Source organism: Panthera pardus, unplaced genomic scaffold, assembly GCF_024362965.1.
Source record: "Panthera pardus isolate Hobbes unplaced genomic scaffold, ASM2436296v1 HiC_scaffold_24, whole genome shotgun sequence".
Taxonomy (NCBI): domain Eukaryota; kingdom Metazoa; phylum Chordata; class Mammalia; order Carnivora; family Felidae; genus Panthera; species Panthera pardus.
The window spans coordinates 111,498,442-111,519,104 of record NW_026526810.1 but is presented as its reverse complement, the minus strand read 5'-3'; the positions used below and the strand labels follow the sequence as shown (position 1 = coordinate 111,519,104).

The 20,663-nt window shown below is 47.7% G+C and overlaps 3 protein-coding genes across 6 annotated transcripts in view; 2 read left to right on the top strand and 1 right to left on the bottom strand.

The window, feature by feature from the left end:
• LTBP2 (latent transforming growth factor beta binding protein 2) overlaps window positions 1-6,308 on the top strand; it is a 105,967-nt gene extending 99,659 nt beyond the window's left edge. For 3 of the 4 annotated variants that reach the window (XM_053889612.1, XM_053889611.1, XM_019427152.2), the window contains 6 exons: window positions 212-340; window positions 656-793; window positions 882-1,049; window positions 1,346-1,627; window positions 2,871-3,020; window positions 3,468-6,308. In XM_053889612.1, coding sequence (XP_053745587.1) covers window positions 212-340; window positions 656-793; window positions 882-1,049; window positions 1,346-1,627; window positions 2,871-3,020; window positions 3,468-3,613 — 1,013 coding nt within the window. In that variant the 3' untranslated portion in view covers window positions 3,614-6,308. Of the gene's footprint in view, window positions 1-211; window positions 341-655; window positions 794-881; window positions 1,050-1,345; window positions 1,628-2,870; window positions 3,021-3,467 lie in introns of those variants that run through there. The other variant, XM_053889613.1, reaches the window with a different exon arrangement.
• A 3,478-nt stretch (window positions 6,309-9,786) lies between these two features.
• ISCA2 (iron-sulfur cluster assembly 2) lies at window positions 9,787-11,633 on the bottom strand. Its single transcript, XM_019427150.2, has 4 exons — window positions 11,515-11,633; window positions 11,209-11,311; window positions 10,975-11,090; window positions 9,787-10,326 (listed from the first exon to the last, which is right to left on the bottom strand). Exons 1-4 carry the CDS (start codon window positions 11,583-11,585, stop codon window positions 10,152-10,154), a joined length of 465 nt encoding a protein of 154 aa, XP_019282695.1. The 5' UTR covers window positions 11,586-11,633; the 3' UTR covers window positions 9,787-10,151.
• Window positions 11,634-11,931: 298 nt separating this feature from the next.
• On the top strand, window positions 11,932-20,214 carry NPC2 (NPC intracellular cholesterol transporter 2). The gene is made up of 4 exons (XM_019427151.2): window positions 11,932-12,126; window positions 15,661-15,768; window positions 17,458-17,630; window positions 19,456-20,214. Exons 1-4 carry the CDS (start codon window positions 12,045-12,047, stop codon window positions 19,540-19,542), a joined length of 450 nt encoding a protein of 149 aa, XP_019282696.1. The 5' UTR covers window positions 11,932-12,044; the 3' UTR covers window positions 19,543-20,214.
• Window positions 20,215-20,663: the final 449 nt, after the last annotated feature.

Below are 20,663 nucleotides of genomic sequence, written 5' to 3'. Positions count from 1 at the left end.
TAATCTTCGTAACAATTGTGAGAGATTGAGTAATAGCATCCACATATTTTTAGGTAGGAAACTGAGGCAAGGAGACCTGAACAAGTTGCCCAAAGTCACCTGACTGGCAAGTGGCAGCGCCAGGACCCAAACCCAGCAGGTCTGGCTTTGGAGCCCTTAGTATCACGTTCTGCTTCGTACTGCTTCTCACCTCGGCTCCGCCCTCCCACAGATGCGGACGAGTGTGTGATGTTCGGGCCTGGGCTCTGCCAGAACGGCCGGTGCCTCAACACGGTGCCTGGCTACATCTGCCTGTGCCATCCCGGCTACCACTACAACGCGGTCCACAGGAAGTGTGAGGGTGAGGACACACACCGCCCCTCCCCGCCCCCGCGCCCACAGCCGAATGCTCTCCCAGCCCCCACCAGCCAGCCCCATTCTTGCTGGGAGCTCCCACTGCACCAGGCAGGTCTGAGGTGAGGGGAGCTGTTGGAAAGGCATCCCTGGGGAGGGCCCCCCCTCCCCAGACTGGACTGGGTTGGGGGGGGGAGGGGGAAGCAGGGTGCCACCTCTTCATTGTCAGTTACAAGAAAACCCCCTTCCACGAAGGCGGTCCGTGGGCAAGCCGCCTTGGTACTACCCCCCACATCCCCCTTCCGTCTTTCTGCCACCACAGATCATGACGAGTGCCAGGACATGGCCTGCGAGAACGGTGAGTGTGTGAACACTGAAGGCTCTTTCCACTGCTTCTGCAGCCCCCCGCTCACCCTGGACCTCGGCCAGCAGCGCTGCGTGAACAACACCGGCGGCACGGGTCAGTAGGCCTGGAGTGGCGGGGCAGCGGCGGGGGGACTGAATCCGGGCCGGGAGGGCTCACGTGCCCCTGTGCGCTGTGCCACCAGAGGACCTGCCTGACCACGACATCCACATGGACATCTGCTGGAAAAGAGTCACCAATTATGTGTGCAGCCAACCCCTGCACGGGCGCCGCACCACCTACACAGAATGCTGCTGTCAGGATGGCGAGGCCTGGAGCCAGCAGTGTGCCCTGTGCCCCCCCAGGAGCTCTGGTGAGAAGGGTGACCCGTGCCTGCCTGAGGGGGAGGGGCCCCAGGGAAGGAAATGCCCTCACCTGGGAAGGAGGGATTTAGGAGTAGAGCAATCAGAGTGTGGCCATCTTCCATCTCTATTGTCTGGGGACAGAGTGGGGGAGGGGCTGGGGTGACGAGGAGAGCACTGTCAGGAACTCCCAGAGGACACCAGTCCCAGCATGCTCCCTCTCCCCGGGGAAATGAGCCTGGGAACCACACTCCAGGCTTTAGCTATCAGGAGCCTGGCAGCATCCTCTCTCCCTCCTCCCTGACAGAGGTCTACGCTCAGCTGTGCAATGTGGCCCGGATCGAAGCCGAGCGGGAGGCTGGAGTCCACTTCCGGCCAGGCTATGAGTATGGCCCCGGGCCCGAGGACCTGCATTACAGCCTCTACGGCCCAGACGGGGCCCCCTTCTACAACTACCTGGGTCCCGAGGACACCGTCCCAGAGCCACCCTTCCCCAACACAGCCAGCCGCCCAGGGGACCACCTACCAGTTCTTGAGCCCCCCCTGCAGCCCTCAGAACTCCAGCCCCACTACGTGGCCAGCCACCCAGGTCTGTGTTGATGCAAAAATGGGGAAGCGGCGGGCACCAAAATGGTTTCACTTCCATCTCCTCTACCTACTAATCGCTGCCAGCGGGGTGAGGCCCAGGGAGGGAAAAGACCCAGCCAGCCCTCTCACAGGTCACTCAAGGGACAACTCCAAATGCCTGGGTCAGACCCAAACAACTCTGATGAACCAAAGAGGTACAGGACAGGACACCATCCCAACCTCAAAAACTTCCCTGTGGGGGTTGAGAGAGCAAGAGAAAGCAGGTACACTCTGGTCCGTCTCTCTCCCTCCATACCACCCACGGTGTGCAGAATAACCTGGTCTACAGGCTCACACTCGTGACCTGAAATGTGCATTCAGGATTTCTAATCACTTTAGAGGCCCACTGTGGTGACTCGGTTTGTAAGTGGCAAGGACCCCAGCATATAGGACTTGAATTCTAATGAAGAAGTCAGGCCTGGCACCTGAGCAACGGATGTGGTAGCTGCCCCAGGCACAGGCCACTGTACCAGACAAAGGCTTCACGGGGACCAGGGATATGGTCTTTCTCAGGGGTCGGGGCCTGCTTAAAGAGGAGAGGGTTAAGCAGATCCCTAAGTTTTGCTTCGTGTTGGGTGAGGGTAATCCCCTTTTGCTGCCAATCTCCTCCCCACAAAAACCATCTAAAGATTTTAACCACCACCAACCACAAAACCAACACTACATAGACACCCACCTGCTCGGGAACCCTGGCACTATGAGAGCAAGGAGTCTCAACCTTCCCGGAGCTAACATTTAAAGTACCGCAGGTCTGGGGAGCCTGGGTGGCGCAGTCGGTTAAGCGTCCGACTTCAGCCAGGTCACGATCTCACGGTCCGTGAGTTCGAGCCCCGCATCGGGCTCTGGGCTGACAGCTCGGAGCCTGGAGCCTGTTTCCGATTCTGTGTCTCCCTCTCTCTCTGCCCCTCCCCCGTTCATGCTCTGTCTCTCTCTGTCCCAAAAATAAATAAAAAATGTTGAAAAAAAAATTTAAAAAAATAAAAAAATAAAAAAAAAATAAAGTACCGCAGGTCTCCGCCACCATAAAGTAATGACACATAATTATCTCTTAAGGGTAGTGCCTTTTGTTTTAGCATCTCTGTGAGAGTTTTAGACCCTCCCAACCCCGACCTTAGGATTTCAAAAGGAGCAACCTTCATAGTGGAGGGTGAGGCTCCCAAGGCTGGGTGCAAGGCCTCAGCTTCCTTCTGACTCCCTCCTACCAGAGCACCAGGCCGGCTTCGAAGGGCTTCAGGCAGAGGAATGCGGCATCCTGAATGGCTGTGAGAACGGCCGCTGTGTGCGAGTGAGGGAGGGCTACACCTGTGACTGCTTTGAGGGCTTCCAGCTGGACATGGCCCACATGGCCTGCGTGGGTAAGTTGTGATGTGAGTGGCCCAGGGAGCAGGATGGCCCTGATGGCTCCAGGTGGAAAGGTCAGGCTGGCCCACCGCTCACGATACAAGGCTGAACTTGAGAGTGGAAAATACACTGCTGCCCCCTAGTGGGGCTGTCTGGAACCAGGCCAAGTGGTGAGACAGCACCCAAGGAAGGTCTCCTGTTGTGTATAGAAAGCCCTTTCCGGGGAGGTTCCTAGAGAGAAGAAAGGCAGGGACAAAAGAGCATGGTCACTGTCCAGGGGCACAGGATGGGTTCACTACCACCTGCTTTGTGTCTCTGACTTGCCTAGTTTGGGGCAATGACCTCAGCTCCTGGCTGCCACATGTAGGATTCCACTGCGGGGCAGGGGCTGGTGCTTAGTGACCACAACAGTAGAGGCACCCGGGTTCCCCACAGCTCTCTCTTCCTTCTCTTCCTCTTAGATATCAATGAGTGTGACGACTTGAACGGGCCTGCTGCACTCTGTGCCCACGGTCACTGCGAGAACACCGAGGGCTCCTACCGCTGCCATTGCTCCCCAGGTTATGTGGCCGAGGCCGGCCCCCCACACTGTACCTCCAAGGAATAGCAGTGAGGGCTCAGTGTGGGCAGCTACCTGGAAATGGGCCCAGGCCACACAGGCAGGGGCCTCGAGGAGGCTTTCCTAGCTGGGAAGACACCATGAAGAAGCAGGCAGAAGGCCCTGCAGCCCAGCTCCCAGCCAGCCCCGCCTGCTTTTCATCTCTCCCAGCTTAGGCTCTGGCTGAGCTTCTGTCACTGCCTTCATGCTGCCGTGCCCTTGCTTGGCTCAAACACCACCAAATGCTTTAATGCTTCAGCCACTGGCCATGAGGACCAGTCTGCCATCTGTCCTGGCCTTGCTATGGATGCTTCCTAAAGGATGGCCCTCATCCACCCCCTCAAGCTGTGCAAACACGCAAGGTCACTCGGACTCACATTGCAGACACCCTTTCCCAGCCATGATCCACAGGACATCCTGATGATTCCACAACTGGGTCAGAGGTCACATCTGCCCAGGGATGGTCCTTCAGTATCTCTTGAGCAAAAAAGGATGGGGGGGGGGGGGGCGGTTTGGGGAGTGACTCCAAGGCCGCCTCCAGAGAACCAACACTTCACTCAACCAATCCAGTCTGGGCCAGATTTTGCCACAGCTCCATCCAATAGCAGTTCTGTGGCCCCAGGGAGGGGCAGATCAGCTCATCTCATCTCGGAAGAGCAAGACTGATACCAGCTTGCTGAGTGTAGAGACACAAGTGAAGGGGAACAAGAAGCCTAAGAAAGCAGCAAGAGGGCAATATGAAAAATACGGGGAGTTGTTAAGAAAGGGGGTGCCAAGGCTTTCAACAAGTCTAAAGAAAACGTTCAGTAACTTCGGGTAAACACTCGCCATCTACCCATGATAATTTGCGTGCACCCAGCAAAGGCTGCCACAGGACAGGGTGCCCATCTCCGAAGACCTGTATTAAATACATACTGCTTCTTACAGGAAACAAATCTCTCCTGGGTTCTCCTTTTGTGGATGCCAGTTTTGAGGTACTAAAAAAAAAGGGGCCTATTTTCTAGCTTGTGAGATACAGTGTAGTCTTATTTAGGGGAAGCCAGATTTCCTATGTTGTTTTTGTATTCTCAGATGCCCCTGCCATCTTTCTTTCAAAAATGGGATGGCTGGTATCCCTCTCAGTTTACAAGTAGAGACCCACTCCAACCTTGGCTAGCCAGGAGTTTAGAACCATTGTGGAATAAAAAGATGTACATCTGGGCTTTTCTGTTTTTGTTTTTATTTCATATTAAACCAAATTTCTTTACCATGTTGGCTAAGTCTAATTATTAGACATGAGGCTGTGCCTACCCTCTTGCCAACTCTGCCAATAGCCTAGGAATGGGATCCAATGGGAAAAGGTTCCTTCTTCTTCTGAGACAAGGAAAGCTCTGCCTTTGCATTTGTCTGATGAAAGGCAATGTAAATGAACGAGACTCCATGCGCCTGAAGACATAGGGACGAATGTCATTTTCTTAATTTAATCTGTCCTGTCCTAGCGGTTGCTCTGATTGTCAGCCATCCCATAATAACTTCCCAATGCCTGTTATGGGCCAGGCACTGTGTTGAGTGCTGGACACAAATTTCATTTAGTCATCCAACAATCCTACTATTTTTATTCCCAACTTACAGCTGAGGAAATTGAGACACACAAGAGTTTAAACAATTTGCCCTAGGTCACTCTACTAAGATGTTTTCAGCCAACAAAACTATATAGTTCTTACACATGTGAAAATATTCTGACCTTCTTTCGGTCAGCATCTTCGGTCGGCAAGCATCTGATGAAAAGAGGCACTCACATACACAGCTAACAGGGACGGAAACCGACAGAACTTCTGAAAAGGATAACATGGCAATGTCTTTCAAACTTATAAAACCTCTTACTCTTTGAATCTTCTAGGAATTTAACCTTCAGATATTTCTCACCAAATGTGAAACGACACACATCAGAGGTTATTTATTATAGCATTACTTGTAACAGTAAAAGATTAGAAACTATTAGTTGAAACGGAGGCCTAAAAGAGGAAGAAAAAAAAAAAGTGGCTCTAAATGCCTTGATAAGAAATCCAAACCAGACTAAGGGGGGAAAGAAGGTCATATAACAAAGTATAATATATGCTGCTATTTATCTAAAGAACGGGGGAAGACAGCTGGGTATCTGCTGACCTCATCCTCGCCACTCTCCTTACACCCACGGTTCAGAGAACTTCTTACCGCTCTTCAGTACACCTGCTGGCGCTGTGCCTCCTCTCAACTCTCGCCTTCCTGCTCACCCTTCCAGAAAAACTTCATGCACATACACGGATTTCTTTGTATCAAAACACAAAGAGCACTCTATGCATGCTGTTCTGCGCTTTGCTTTTTTCACTTAATCCGTATTTTCACATAAAGAGTTGTCTCATTCTATATTGTAATTGTGTGCTATTCCACTGAATGGATAAATCATAACTTGTAATCAGTCCCCTATTGACAGATGTTTCCATTGTTTCCTATCTCTTGCTATTTATAAGTAATGCTGTAATGAATATTCTTGTATGTTATTTCACATTATATCTATGGATCATACCTGTAGGGTAAATTCTTAGAAACAACAGTGGTTTGTGGGGAGGGTGACAGGGTACATGGGTACAGGATTGGGACTTTTCACTGTATCCCCTTTTGTGTCTTTTTGAATTTTGTACCATGTGTATTGCCTTTTCAAAAAAATAAAATATTTTTAAATACAGCTGCTGGCCACAGACCACTTAAATGCTCCCTCCTTTATGTCTTTATCTGACAGTTAAAGCCCCGCAATTATTGCAAAGCTTCTTAAAGCAAACTTCCTTTAAACAGCCCTGCAGCATTTCTGTGGAGAAATGGAAAACAGGGATTCTGAAAGAGCAACCATAAACACCAATGCTAGATACCTAGAAAGTAGAGGAGTTTCCTGCCTTTGAGACACACATGCAAAACCATAATTATGTTCCCCTGGACAGTGTCAGGTCCCGTCCACTACCAGCGGCACGAGACCCACTCCGGGCCAGCACTGACGGGAGGGCTACGCCAGATGATCGGTGCTGCCCACTTCTCAATACAGGATGCTCCTACCAAATGTCAGCCCTCCGTTTGAGGCTTTGTAACAGAAGACCGAAAGAACGGGTTTCAATTCTTAAGAAGAGAAGTTAGAAAGTTCTTGGACACCTACTTCTAACCCCTTACTTCTAAACCTGTTTTCTCCTAATCCCTTGTAATCAGTCAACATTCCCACACAAACGAAGGGTGGGTGGGACACCTACAGTTTACATACCACCAGTCACTATCAGTCACGGAACTGAAGCATATGATTCCACAAGGTAAGATCTGGATGTTGACCCAGAGACCCCCTCTTTCGAGCGAACACCGTAAAGCAGATTCACAACATGAAGCAGGCGCAGGGCTCCCTTGTCTTTGGTTCTTGCTAAAGCAAAGGGAGGACATGCCGCCCCAGACACTCTCTAACTTTGCATAAATAAAACCAATTCTGCAACAAATAGGGCCTTTCCCCTTGAAAGTAATGGGGAAGAAAAAAAAAAAAAAAGTCTTCCAATGGATACTAGAGGAGTGTCGAGTTTTCGTAAATGAATTTGCACAGTGAGCAAAATTTGTGAAAACACCTGCTGGTCTTTACTGCTTGCCAGAAAGAGGGCATCTGGTCAAAAAGGGCCTGCAAAAGACCCTAAACCCATTTTACTATACTTACTATTTGTTCCAAGCCAACTGCCCACTGTCCCCTTGACGCTATCATTTCTCTACACCCCGTGCTTTTAAAATTTCTACGTCATCCTACTCCAATGGAGGCTTCTTGTTATCACTTCAGATTTTCCCCTGAGGCTTTCTCAGTGTAATAAAGTGAGGTGATTTCTCCCAAACCCACCCTTTCTAAAACACAGAAGTCCAAATCTCCCATTAACAGCAAGTACTTCCATAAAGGCATTCAAAGGTTCAGTTCCTGTCTGACTACTGCAATTTAATGATTTATTTAGCAGCTAAAACTACCTTGCATGTGCTCTGCATGAGTTTTAAAATCACCAAATCATGGAGCACCTGGCTGGCTCAGTCAGTGTAACATGCAACTCTTGATCTCAGGGTCATGAGTTCAAGGCCCATGTTGGGTACAGGGCTTCCTTCAAAAAATAAACAAAAATAAAGTGCACTCTTTAAACAGGTTCTAATACATAAAATGTAGCAAAATCTCTTTTTAACGAGGATGGAAAAACTCAGTCTGAGCTGAAGATCTTATCAGGCCCAGGTACTGATGCATCTTTAGGTATCTAAGTAAAGCCACACAGATGCCCCTATGGTATGCTGCTCTCTGCCTCCTTCCATGGAAAACTGCCAAGAAAGCTCAGGTATCTGAGCCTCCCTTTGTTTCCTCTTTGTACTCACAATAGGCTTGCTTTCTCCAAATCCTAGGTTTTCCCACATTGAAAATATAAGTACCTAAGCTTCTGTCCCAGATACTTTCTCTAAACTCTGCATTTCCCTTTTTAATGATAAATTCTTTTAATGAATGACCTTAATTCCAATCCAGTCCAGAAATGCAAGTTTTGCCGTAACAAACTTTAAGGCTCTTGAGGAAAACAAGGGTTTAACCAATAATTCTTCCATAATCAATTTGGTTGTGGTTTTCCCGACATGAGCATTAATAAATCATTTGTCATGGTAGTGGTATTTCTTTTTTTAGTTGTCTGTCCATACAGTTCCAGCTCCCCCAGCCCTGTCACACACATGCCACAACTATTTCTAGATCTGTAGACTAATTAAGTGCCACACCCAAACAAGTACTTTAAAATTCATCGGGGGGCGCCTGGGTGGCTCAGTCGGTTAAGCGTCCGACTTCGGCTCAGGTCATGATCTCACGGTCCGTGGGTTCGAGCCCCGCGTCGGGCTCTGTGCTGACAGCTCGGCTGTTTCAGATTCTGTGCCTCCTTCTCTCTGTGACCCTCCCCCGTTCATGCTCTGTCTCTCTCTGTCTCAAAAATAAATAAACATTAAAAAAAAATTTTTTTTTTTTTAAATAAAAGTCATCGGAATTTGTGGCTTAAAAAGCTTTCCTTGGGGTGCCTGGGTGGCTCATTCGTTGGGTTAAGCACCAGACTCTTCATTTCAGCTCAGGTCATGATCTCATGGTTCATGAGATGCAGCTGTCAGCACAGAGCCTGCTTGGGATTCTCTCTCTCCCCCTCTCTCCCCTCCCCAACTCACACTCTTTCTCTCAAAATAAATAAATAAAACTTAAAAAAAAAAAAAAAAAAGCTTTTCTTTCAGTGACCCTAAAATAAAGCTGCCAGGTTTAACAAACAGAAATACACAATGTCCCTGATGCCTGGGTGGCTCAGTCGATTAAGCATCCAACTCTTGGTTTTGGCTTAGGTCATGATCTCACAGTTTGTGAGTTCGAGCCCCACACTGGGCTCCGCACTGTGTGTGGAGCCTACTTGAAATTCTCTCTTCCTCTCTCTCTGCCCCTCCCCCTCCCCCACTCGCTCTCTCTCTCTCAAAATAAATAAACTTTAAAAAAAAACCCACAGTGCCCAGTTAAATTTGAATTTCAAATAAACAACACATAATTTTTAGTATAAATATGTTTCACGAAATATTTGGGGCACACTTATACTAAAAATTATGTGTTATTTGAAATTCAAATTTAACTGGGCATCTTACATTTTATCTGGTAATCCCTAACTATCCATATCCATACCAACACAAAAACCACGTCTTGCTATGCACGAGACAAAAGACATTTTACACAATAAGGTAAGTGAAGCAACATATCAGTCACTGAATGATCACAGAATCTTGAAATGTCTCTGTGAGTATGGAGTATGGGGCCTACTTTCCAAATGATTCAGGTTATCAGCGGGGGTTCGATCCAAGTTTTCTGGGTGAGCTACTGGTTTTGTAAATTTAGCAGAATGAGGAGTAAGAAAGAAAAAAGGATTTACCCTAACAAATGGAAAGTGGAGAATGAGCTGCATAGAAAATAAGGATGCCAAAAAAAAAAAAAAAAAAAAAAGAAAAGAAAAGAAAAAAGAAAAGAAAAGAAAAAGACGGATGTCTAGTAACACATTCAGGAAGGGTGAGATGAAAAAAGAGAACACTGCCTTTCTCATCCTCTCTAGCCTGGTAACCAGAGTTAAGGTCCCCGATCTGTGACCCTGATCCAGAACACAATAAGGACTTCCTTCAAAATAAAGCTTTTATACATAGCTATACGCATATGTACAAGCAGCTCTGAAGGCCAGAGAGGTAACTCGAAACTCTGGAACTGTGAAGGCTCTACAGATTACACAGGGTGGGTTTCAACAAGTTAGCAGAGCTTAGATCATCGCATCTAGATGCTTGGCCTCAGAACTGTGTGAGTGAAATTAAATCAAGAGTAAAAGCTTCACGTTCTGAAAATAACAGTGGCAAACACAACACTCCTAGACTGAAGGGAAAAAAACAATTGAGAGAAGGATGATTGGAAGGAAACCTCTAGAATTCTACTACTGCCAGGCTCCTCAAATTGGTGCAAGTGGAAGCAATCTCTGGGTCACCTGCCGTCGCATCAAAGTTTGACAGAGAAGGATGAGCCACAGGAGCAGCCTTGCTGCGCTTGAGGATTGTTCAATACTTGAAATGAGCTGCGGATCAGTTCTTGGCTGAAGTCCACCTGGGCCCCTTTCACGAAGGCCAAGCTATCAGAGTCAACCACCACTCTTGCCCCACCCTGTTCAAATACCCTGAAAAGACAGGAGGAAGACATTAACGACTATCATAAACACCAAAAACATGACACCCTCTGAGCCCAGAGGTACACATTCTGTTTTAGAAATACAGATGGGACACCTGGGTGGCTCAGTTGATTAAGCCTCCGACTTCGGCTCAGGTCATGATCTCAGGGTTCGTGAGTTCAAGCCCGGTGGTGGGCTCTGTGCTGATAGCTCGGAGCCTGGAGCCTGCTTCAGATTCTATGTCTCCCTCTCTCTCTCTGCCCCTCCCCTGCTCATGCTCTTTCTCTCAAAAATAAAGAGACATTAAATTTTTTTTTTTTTTAGAAATACAGAGGAAGCATCCCTTGTTATCTCTAACAAGTGCTGCTTTTCTCCGAGGCAAAAAGAGCCCATGGAATGAATACTGGTAAATGGTTAAGGATTTAGGACTGGAATCCAGTCCAGGCTGGCTCTCTTACCAGTTACACTAGGGACGTCGGCAGGCCAATTTTCTTCCTATAGCATAGTTATTTTGAAGCATGACACAAATCCTCACTGTATTCCCACTGTGTGAGAAGGGTGGTGTTAGGCATTCTCGGCAAACCTTTCAAATTTGAACTAAATGTGCACTTTTATCCCTCCCGCACATTCTCTGAGGACCCACCCCTTCCTCCTTGCCTGTCGTCGGGATTGATAACTGTATCCAGTGAAAATTTGTATTGGAATCCGGAGCATCCGCCTCCCTCCACCTCCAGCCTGAGGAATTCTGACCCTTCGGTGATTTCCAGAAGCCTCTGAAATGCAGGAAGGGGAATCAAGAATGCCAGGCAAAGGGAGGAACAAGGGTGAGCCAAGGGCAAGTCCCCGCACTCCTGACACCCTGGCGCCGCCGCCCCGAGTCCGACCTCCTACCTGGACGCAGCTGTCGGTCAGGTGGATCTGTCCTTCTCCGGCCTCGGAGCTGGAGGACGACGCTTCCCGACGAGCCTGAGGTCCGCGAGAGGCCGCGAGGAGCCTACTGTGCAAGGGAGGAGGATGAGCCTGGAGCAGATGGGCACCTGGTGACCTGCACCTGGACAGCCTCACGCCAAACCTGACGACCTCCACCTGGACAGCCTCACGCCAAACCCTCGCCTCCCCCGCAGGCCTTAGCTTCCCCCTTAGTCCTGGAGGCGCAGAAACTAACACCCTTCCCAGGTGCCTTTGTAGCCTTGGTACCTGCCCCTTGCCCAGGGAGTGACCACCCTCAGCGCCACGGCCATTAGCGATAACCCACGGGCGGCCGCCATCTTCCTCCACAAACTCCGCCCCTCGCGTCACCCCAATCGCCTTCTCCATCTGGGCCTCCGGAGACGGGACCCACGGAGACCCCGCCTCCGAGCACACCCATTGGGTGGTGGTGGAGGAGAAGGGATTTGATTGGCTAGAAATGCTCCCATTACGGAAGCTGGGGTGCACCAACAAAACCTGGGCGGAGCGCCGAAGGGAGGAGCGGAACGGGGCGGAGATGGATTCTAGCCTACCCGGTGGCGGAGCGAACAAGGTGGGCGGAGATAGCGGGCATCTAGGCGGGACCGAGGCGAGCTCGGCAATCTGGAGCGGGCGGGGCGGAGCGCGGGCGGGCCCGGCCCTGGTTGCTGGTGAGAGTCGCCTGACCTGGCTCCTCCCCAGGCCCGCCCGGGCAGGTTTATCTTGTGACTGAGGCGGTCGCTTCTTCCTTCTTCGCGTTTGGAACCTGTTCAGCTGCGATGCGTTCCCTGGCCGTCGTGTTCGTGCTCCTGGCGCTCAGCGCCTCCGCCCTCGCCGAGCCAGTGCTTTTCAAGGACTGCGGTGAGCCGGAGCCGGCCCGAGATTCCCGCGCCCTCTGCGGGAGCCCCCACCGGAACCCCGCGCCGAGACCCCCGGCTGGGTTGGGCGGCTCCCGCGGGCGGCCAGGTTCAGCCTCGGACCCCACGTGGAGTGGGCTGGGGTTGGGGAGAAGGTGCGGGGGGCGAAATCCAATGGCTCACAACTTCGCCTCTTCCTGGGACGCGTTTTGGGGGTCCCTGGACATTAACTGGAACTGGGCCTTTTGCAGAAGTTTTCTAAAGTTTGTAGCACAGACAACTAACTGAAGGTTCCAATGATGCGCGGAACGTGAGGGGCACAGAACTTTGTATGTTTGCTTTGTGTCTTTGGATGACCTCTCCCTCCCTACTCCGTTTGCTTTTATTTTTAATTTCCCTTTTGCTGACAACTCAAAAGTCAATTCTCCTTTTCATGATTTGTTCCGTTACCGCTTCCTTTGTGCTATATAATTTGGTGATTCTTAATCACCGTCTCCTCCTATCTATGAAGCTCGTGTTGCTGTGACACAGCTTGTGATACATAACCCCGTCTTGGCGCTGTGGTAGGGATCTTTGTTGGGAAGTACAGCGGGGGCTTGTAGGAAATTGTGAGTTCTTTCGTTCAGTCAAGTCTATAGAATTAACTATTTTAGCAGAACGTTTTCAGACGTGGAGCGGTGTAGTGATAAATGAAAGAAGACATAAAATTTGTGAGCTGGAAGGAAACTTCAAATTGTGCGTGCCCCTCCCCCTCCCCCACTGACGCTTTGTCTTCCTCTAAAAAATAAACATTAAAAAAAAAACTTTTCAAAGCAAAAGTAGATGAGAGAATAAATACTCCTTCCACTATGTCATCAGTTCATTTTGAGGCAAAAGCAGAGTTAGGCTAGGGGACAGGATTGATTAAGGAATAAGACTGCTGGTCTATTAATACTTAGCAAATGCTGTTCCACCAAACTAGTGGCACTTGAAAGATCCTATTATCACCTCAAATTACTGCCTATCCCTCCATTAAACTTAGTGGCCAAATTTGGACAAAGACATTATATTAACTCATCCAGCCCTCAGGATCTGTTTTACAGATAGGAAACAGGCACATGGAGTAACTTACCCAAGTTCTCTCTCTCTCTCTCTCTCTTTCTCTTTTTAATGTTTATTTTTGAGAAAGAGCAAGCTGGGGAGGAGAAGAGAGAGGAAGACAGCACCCTAAGCAGGCTCCAGGCTCTGAGCTGTCAGCACAAAGCCCAACTTGGGGCTCGAACTCTTAAACCATGAGATCATGATCTAAGCCGATGGTGGACACTTAACCACTGAGCCACCCACATGCCCCAAACCCAAGTCTCACAGCTAGTTCGTGGTAGGAAATTAGTGGGTGTCTGTGAACCACCTTGAGTTTCAGTGGTAACATTAACATTAAAAAAGGGGAGGGGGGATGCCTGGGTGGTTCAGGTGGTTAAGCGCATGACTGCAGCTCAGGTCATGACCTCACACTTCTTGATTTTGAGGGAGCGCCTCATCGCCCCTCTCTCTTCTCTCTGCCCCTGCCCCACAAGTGCACATTCTCTCTCTCTCTCAAAAATAGACATCAGAAAAAAAAAAGAAAAAAAAAAAAGACCAAGGAAACCAAATCCAGCTATACACCTATGGCAAGTGCTTCTTAAGGAAGGGAGGGTTTCAGTTACAGATTTTCAATTTACTTTTGAATTGGGAAATAACAATGTAAACTTCAGTGCCCACATCAAAAGATTTTTGAGTTCCACTCTATGACCCCTTTCCCTGGGAGGAGTATTTCCTCAAGTAAGAAATGGGGCCAAGCAAACTGGTTTTGCTATTTTTGCCAGTTAGGAATGAGGAGTTCTGTTGACATTGGAAGTCCAAGAACCTCTTGTCAGTAAAACTCAAGAAGCTACAAGTACTAATCACGTGACCCAGCCTTGAAAGAAGCACGTTGAAGCAGACGTTGAAAGCTTTAGCATAAGCACTGATTTTTTTTTTAATTTTTTTTTTAACGTATATTTAGTTTTTTGAGACAGAGAGAGACAGAGCATGAATGGGGGAGGGTCAGAGAGAGAGGGAGACACAGAATCTGAAGCAGGCTCCAGGCTCTGAGCTGTCAGCACAGAGCCCGACGCAGGGCTCGAACTCCCGGACTGCGAGATCATGACCTGAGCCGAAGTCGGACGCTCAACCGACTGAGCCACCCAGGCGCCCCATAAGCACTGATTTTCAATAGGTTGTTGATTAAAGTTCTGGATATTTTTTCCCTATCTGTAGAAGACCGGAGGACAGAGTAGAAGACAGTGCTTAAAGAAGAGAATTCTCGCGTGTGTATTTCGAAAACCTTGGAAGCTTGCAATGATGGAGAAGCAAGCAGGGGGCTGAGGGACTGCCAGTTATTATTCACAGACTTAGCTGGAGGAGTGCTGGTCAGTAGGATGAAACCGTTCACCCAAGAGCAGGCACAGGCTGAGAAAGCCAACATGAGCTTCTCATTTCATAGCCCATGGGCTGAGCCAATCTGATGACTACAGAGGAGAGGCCCAGCTTTTGTGTGAAAAGGGGACTTACTAACCCACCCACAGCAACTATTCTAGATTAAATTCATGGACTGAATCCCGATGTGATGATAATAAAGTAAACATTTATATAGCATTACCATGTTGCAAAGACTTACCTGAGACCTTGCTGTGTGTTCACTCACCTACCCTATGAGGCAGTTACTATTGTTATCCCCAGAGGGGTGAAGTGCCTTGTTTTGAGGTTTCACCATGCATAAGGGAGCCAGTGAGATTGCAAACCCAGGCGCCCGGTCCCAGAGCCTACCTCAGCAGTGATGGCTGAATGGCAGAGCTTAAGCTTGCTATAAGCGATGTTCCCAGGCAGTTTGCTTGCATTCTCTCGATTCGGCTGTCCAGTTTCAGGGACCCGGATGCGGCAATGGGATTCTTAAAGACTTTACTTAACCTGTTTAGGTCAAGCATTTCTTGGGAACAAAGAGCACTTTTGTCTTTGTTTGGACTGAGATTTTTACAAAAAGACACACACCCTGTCTCAGAGACACTTATCTTGAAGAACACGTTTCTAAAGTGGAGTGTCCAACTGTATACTGTGGATGCATTCTTAAAATCGTTTTCACTGGTAGGGATGTACAAAGCTCGGAGATCACTGATTTGGATCCGTACCGGGACAGGATTGGAAGAAAGGATGGGGGGCGGGGGCGGCTCAGAAGCAGCCAGGCTCAAGAGTCCAAGTGGAAACAGCACTGAAGCTTTGAGCCATCACTTGCGCCATATGTATGCTGCTTTAAATCCTACCTGGGGATGGAAGGAGGGGTGGAGATGACTTGCCCTGGCATAGTCCTGCCAGGATACGGAGCAGGGAAGCTGGCTTTATATACTTAACTCATTTTCTTAATTCCCCTTCACCCATCAAATAGGAAGAGTTTCCTGACGAGCAGAGCACCTTTCCATTAGGTAGGAAATAGCATAGGTGGTTTATCTTGCCTCCTATTCCAATTCATGTTTCTTTTTTTTCACAGGTTCTGGGTTTGGAGTTATAAAGGAGCTGAATGTGAGCCCATGCCCCACCCAGCCCTGCAAATTGCACAAAGGCCAGTCTTACAGTGTCAATGTCACCTTCACCAGTAGTAAGTAAAAGTGGCTCTTGACTTCAAATTCATCACAAAGCAGAACATCAGTCTCAAATGTTGGAATGAGCACAGGGATATGGGGGAAGGAATTGCAGTCAGGAAGTCTATGACCTCCCTTCCAACTTCTGCAAAGCTCAGACTTCCCCTCTGTAAGGTTGAGGGGATTCATTTGGGACCCAAGGAAAAAAAATCTGAGCTTCCTTCCTCAACGTAAAGAAATATTATTGGAACTTGTTGCTTTCTGGTACCACATTTATCACCTTCAGCTTCCCAGGAATCTAGACAAATGCAAAATCTTTATTTCTACAAGGGGTATCAACCTTGAATCCTTTACTCGTTTTCTATCCTATGGAACTAGATGTGGCAGTCTAATAAGAAATGTCAAAGTTCCTGTCATCTCCTTCTTTTAAGCCTGAAGACAGCATTAAATACTAGAGCTGTTTTCTCTCCTGGATGCTCCCTGCCCCTCTATTGTCCCAAACCAAAAATGTACCTTCTTTTTTTTTTTCTTTTTAGATTTTTTTTATATATATATATATTTTTTAACGTTTATTTACTTTTGAGACAGAGAGAGACAGAGCATGAACAGGGGAGAGGCAGAGAGAGAGAGGGAGACACAGAATCTGAAACAGGCTCCAGGCTCTGAGCAGTCAGCACAGAGCCTGACGCAGGGCTCGAACTCACGGACCATGAGATCATGACCTGAGCCGAAGTCGGATGCTTAACCGACCGAGCCACCCAGGCGCCCCTAGATTTTTTTTTTAAGTAATCCCTGTACCCAACATGGGGCTCAAACTCACAACCCCGAGATCAAAAGTCACGTGTTCTACCAGGCACCCCCAAAATGTACCTTCTAAACAAAAGTAATCCCCATCCCAGAAAGAAAGAAAGAAAGAAAGAAAGAAAGAAAGAAAGAAAGAAAGAAAGAAAGAGAGAGAGAGAAAGAGAAAGAGAGAGAAAGAGAGAAAGAGACAGGAAGGAAGGATGGGAGGGAGGGAGGGAACCAAGCCAATACCCTGGATCTCCACAATAGCCTAACAGCTGATGACCCTGGTTGCCCTAATTTTATTGCATTTATTCCTCCTGCCCATCTTGTGATATGGAGGGTAGAAGATGTCAAGAGATGTACCTCATCTTTCAAGCCTTACCCAGTTTCTAAAGGGTTATCTCTTACTGTTACTTAACTGCATTTCTGCGGAGATTCCTTTCTGTTTTCTTATTTTCTAAAGGAATCCTGTGAGCAGGGCATTTGAGAATTCAGAGACCAATCTTCTAAAGCTCTGTAAGATACACAGTACGCTCTGACGGAAGCTGACGTAGTTAGGAAACAAAGTTTACTGCCCAAAAAAACTCAGTTACTTTGTTGGATAAGGTTATTTATCCAGGTAGCTCTGATCCTCCTGAGAAACTGTGACAGGCAAGGAAGAGCAGGGTGGGGTTGGGAGCAAAGAAAACCGCTCTCTCCGTTGCTTTTTTTTTTTTTAAGAGTGAATACTTATTCTGTAGCATTCTTAGAGGTACTAAGCATAACTACAAAGAGAAGTAGACTCTAGGAGTTAAGAAGTACAGACTTCATGATTTGCTGTCATAGCATTGCCACTGCTTGAGAACGTGTCTGACTCTTTTACTTCGAGTTTAGAAATAAGCTGTCCCTGTCACCATCTCATTCTCTTTCTTTCCTCTTAGATGTTTCATCTCAGGGTAGCAAAGCTTTGGTGTATGGCATCCTGATGGGCGTAGCAGTTCCCTTTCCCATTCCTGAGGCTGATGGTTGTAAGAGTGGAATCAACTGCCCCATCCAGCAAGGCAAGACCTATAGCTACCTGAATAAACTACCAGTGAAGAATGAATACCCCTCTGTAAGTGACCTCGTTGTTCAGGACACTGGTAGCCTTGTGACTAGATGAGGAATCTGACGGGGGGTGGCGGGGTGGGGGGGCAGGAAGAAAAGATTGGGTAGGAGTCCTTCGTCTCTCTATGATGAAGAAGCAGAAGCTGCGGGTAAGGAGATGAATTTGAGTGTTAGGAATCATGAGGTAGGGCGGGTATTTTTCCCCGTGCCCCTTTGTTCTTTGTCGCCTAATCGTTAGCCTGGGCCTCATGATGCCATTTTGATACATACACAGTATTTTCCTGGATTCTCATGACCATGCTTTGCGGAGGCAGTATTATCCCTTTTTGCAAATGAAGAAACTTGAGCCTCCAATGTTAAGCAAAATGAGCAGTGTCTACTCTGCTAAGAAATATTACGTCTAGATCCAGGGCTGGGCCTTGTGACCCCAAAACCTGTGCACTGTTAAAAGATTTTAGGCAGTTGTCAAGTAGTTCGAGATGTCAAGTTATAGAAAAATTCTGGTTTCTCCATTAATCTCTTAATAAGAGAGCAGTAGTTTCCTAGCTCCATAGCAAAGAGGTCACTTTTCCACACAATTCTTTCTCCCCCTATCCCCCCCAGCCCCTGTATTAAAGATATGAATCCTGATAAGTAATGGAAGAAGTAAGGGGATTCCTTTTTTCCATGAAGAAAAAAAAACAAAACACTGCATATTTTGAAAGGAAATCAAGTAGAACCCAGGAGCATTCCGGCCATTTCTAGAAACGGCAAGTAATTAAAGAACATTCCAAAGAGGCTGTAATATAGGGAGTCTATGTTTAAGGGATATAAGAGACCCTATGGGTCAGGGACAGGTTTATAGATTAATTTGCGGAGTATCTGTAAAATCATAGGCATTTCTGAGCCTTGGTCATTTACACACTGTCTAATTAGGGCCTGATACATAGTAGGCACTTCCTATATGGTAGCAGTTGTTAAGTGAATTATGTTTCATTTGAAAAACATCTTAAACTATGTTAATTTCAGCACTAAGTGAAACAGTAGTTAATGTGTACTAGTCTTGAAAAACTTGCAAGTTTCGAGATGCAGGTATCACAGTCACTCAGATGTTGAATTGTAAAGAAACATTTGAATCCAAATTAGGGGCAGTAACTAATCATAAGAAAGCTAATATCTACATAAGAAAGGACTGGAAAACTCTCAGTGATTTTTTTTTTTTTTTTTTTTTTGAAGAATTAGAAGGGACAGTTCCTAGTATAACAAGTCAAAGCAGAGATTTCTAATGATGTGTATTATTAAAAAACCAAAACAGTTTAAGGAAACTAACTGAAGCTGTATTGCTTCGAAGCATTGTTGTTCCCGGAACCATTCATATACTTATAAACTTCTTGGGACACCCTTCGTGTTCTGACATTTTCGGCTAACAAGTAACAAGGTATTTTGTTACACCTACGAATAACTTTACTCTCTTCTTCATGGTTACCCTCAGAAAAAGCTGGATCAGATTGCCAAGTACATAGGAAATTGTTTGAATGTAAAATTCTCTTCCCCTCAAGGCTTCATCATGTGCCTTTGATCTGAAAGGGAAAAGAATGCTTCAGAAATTATGTCTGATGAGTTAATGAGGTTAGTATGTGGTGCCGCTGACGCCGAATCCTAGGTGTCACTTGGCTGGTCTTTTAAGACCACAGGCTGCCCCCGTGTCCCAAGCGGCCTCCATGGTGGCATGATTTAAGAAAAAAAGTCTGAGGAGTTAGGCAGTTTGTTAACTCGGATTCATAGTTAGACCGGTTCTGGATTGAGGTGAGGGCCTGCTTTCATTTTTCCCAATTCTTTTTCTCTTTCTCCAGATAAAAGTGATGGTGAAGTGGCAGCTTCTGGGCGACAAGAAGCAGAGTCTCTTCTGCTGGGAGATCCCAGTGCAGATTGAAGGCTAGAGGTCCTAATGCCAGCATGTTGCGTGGGGGTGAGAGAGGAACGGGTGGAGGGAGGGCAGGAGAAATCGAGTCTAACCTAAAGGAAAGGAATTTTGACACAGCTGTTTGTCAGCTGTGGACACTGCCTCTCAGTCTCCAGAAGGTTCCAGACCCTGTTTCCTGAGAGCTCAGAACTATTGCCCTTGTAATTTCTTTGGTGAAGGGTTGGAGGGAAGAAGAGAGGGAGAGATAGGCACGGATTTCATTTGTCTTCAGTATTTTTTGCCGTTGGAAAAAGGAAGGTCCTGTCAGTGAGGACCCAAATGAGGCTGCTTCAGGCTATTGGCTAACCTGCCCTCGGGTTATCGGCCCTCTGGCCCTTGCAGCGGAGGAGGGTTTCCACACCTCCCCCACCTAACAGGGATATTACATCTGCAAGTTCCTCATCTCCAAGTGCCTCACTGAGTTCAGCGCGTTGGGCCAGCCAGCCTGCTGACTCTTAACAGTACCTGCTGGTCCGCTGCTTCATCCATCGTGACATGCTGGCCGGTGGCGCCCAGCAGCTGGGCGGAGGGGGGTCGCTCTACGACGGAAACTCACCCCTGAATGGCCGGTTGTCTGCGGTTACCCGGTGTCTCCTTAGGTTACCCCCTGTCTTAGGCGGTGTTCATTAAATGCAGCACTTGATTAACAGACGTTTGATTTTTTTTTTTTTTTAACAACATTAACCTGTGGCCTCTTTATGCACCTGGAAATAAAAACGTGGCAGTCTTGCCTTCCGCATGTTGGCAGCGGTCACCTGCTTCTTTCAGGCCAGTGTTTTCCCCCAGATCTGTGGAGGGTGGACACCCTGGTCCCATGGTCCCAGAGTGCAGCAAAGACACGACTCTTTCAGAAACTGCCTTTTCTTCCCTTTCTGCCCAACCAGACTTTACCTATTTTATACAAAATGACCTTATTTTTTGCTTTATTTTGCACACTCTTATGCCACCAGAAGCAATGAAAGCAAACACCACCTAGTTGAATAATAACATCTGAAAGGTCAAGGGAACTAAATGGGGGGGGGGGGGAAGGGGCAGGGAGTTAGAGGCTACAAGCTGGCCTGAAGCATAGTAGTCCTTTAGGAATCTTCCACCATGAGG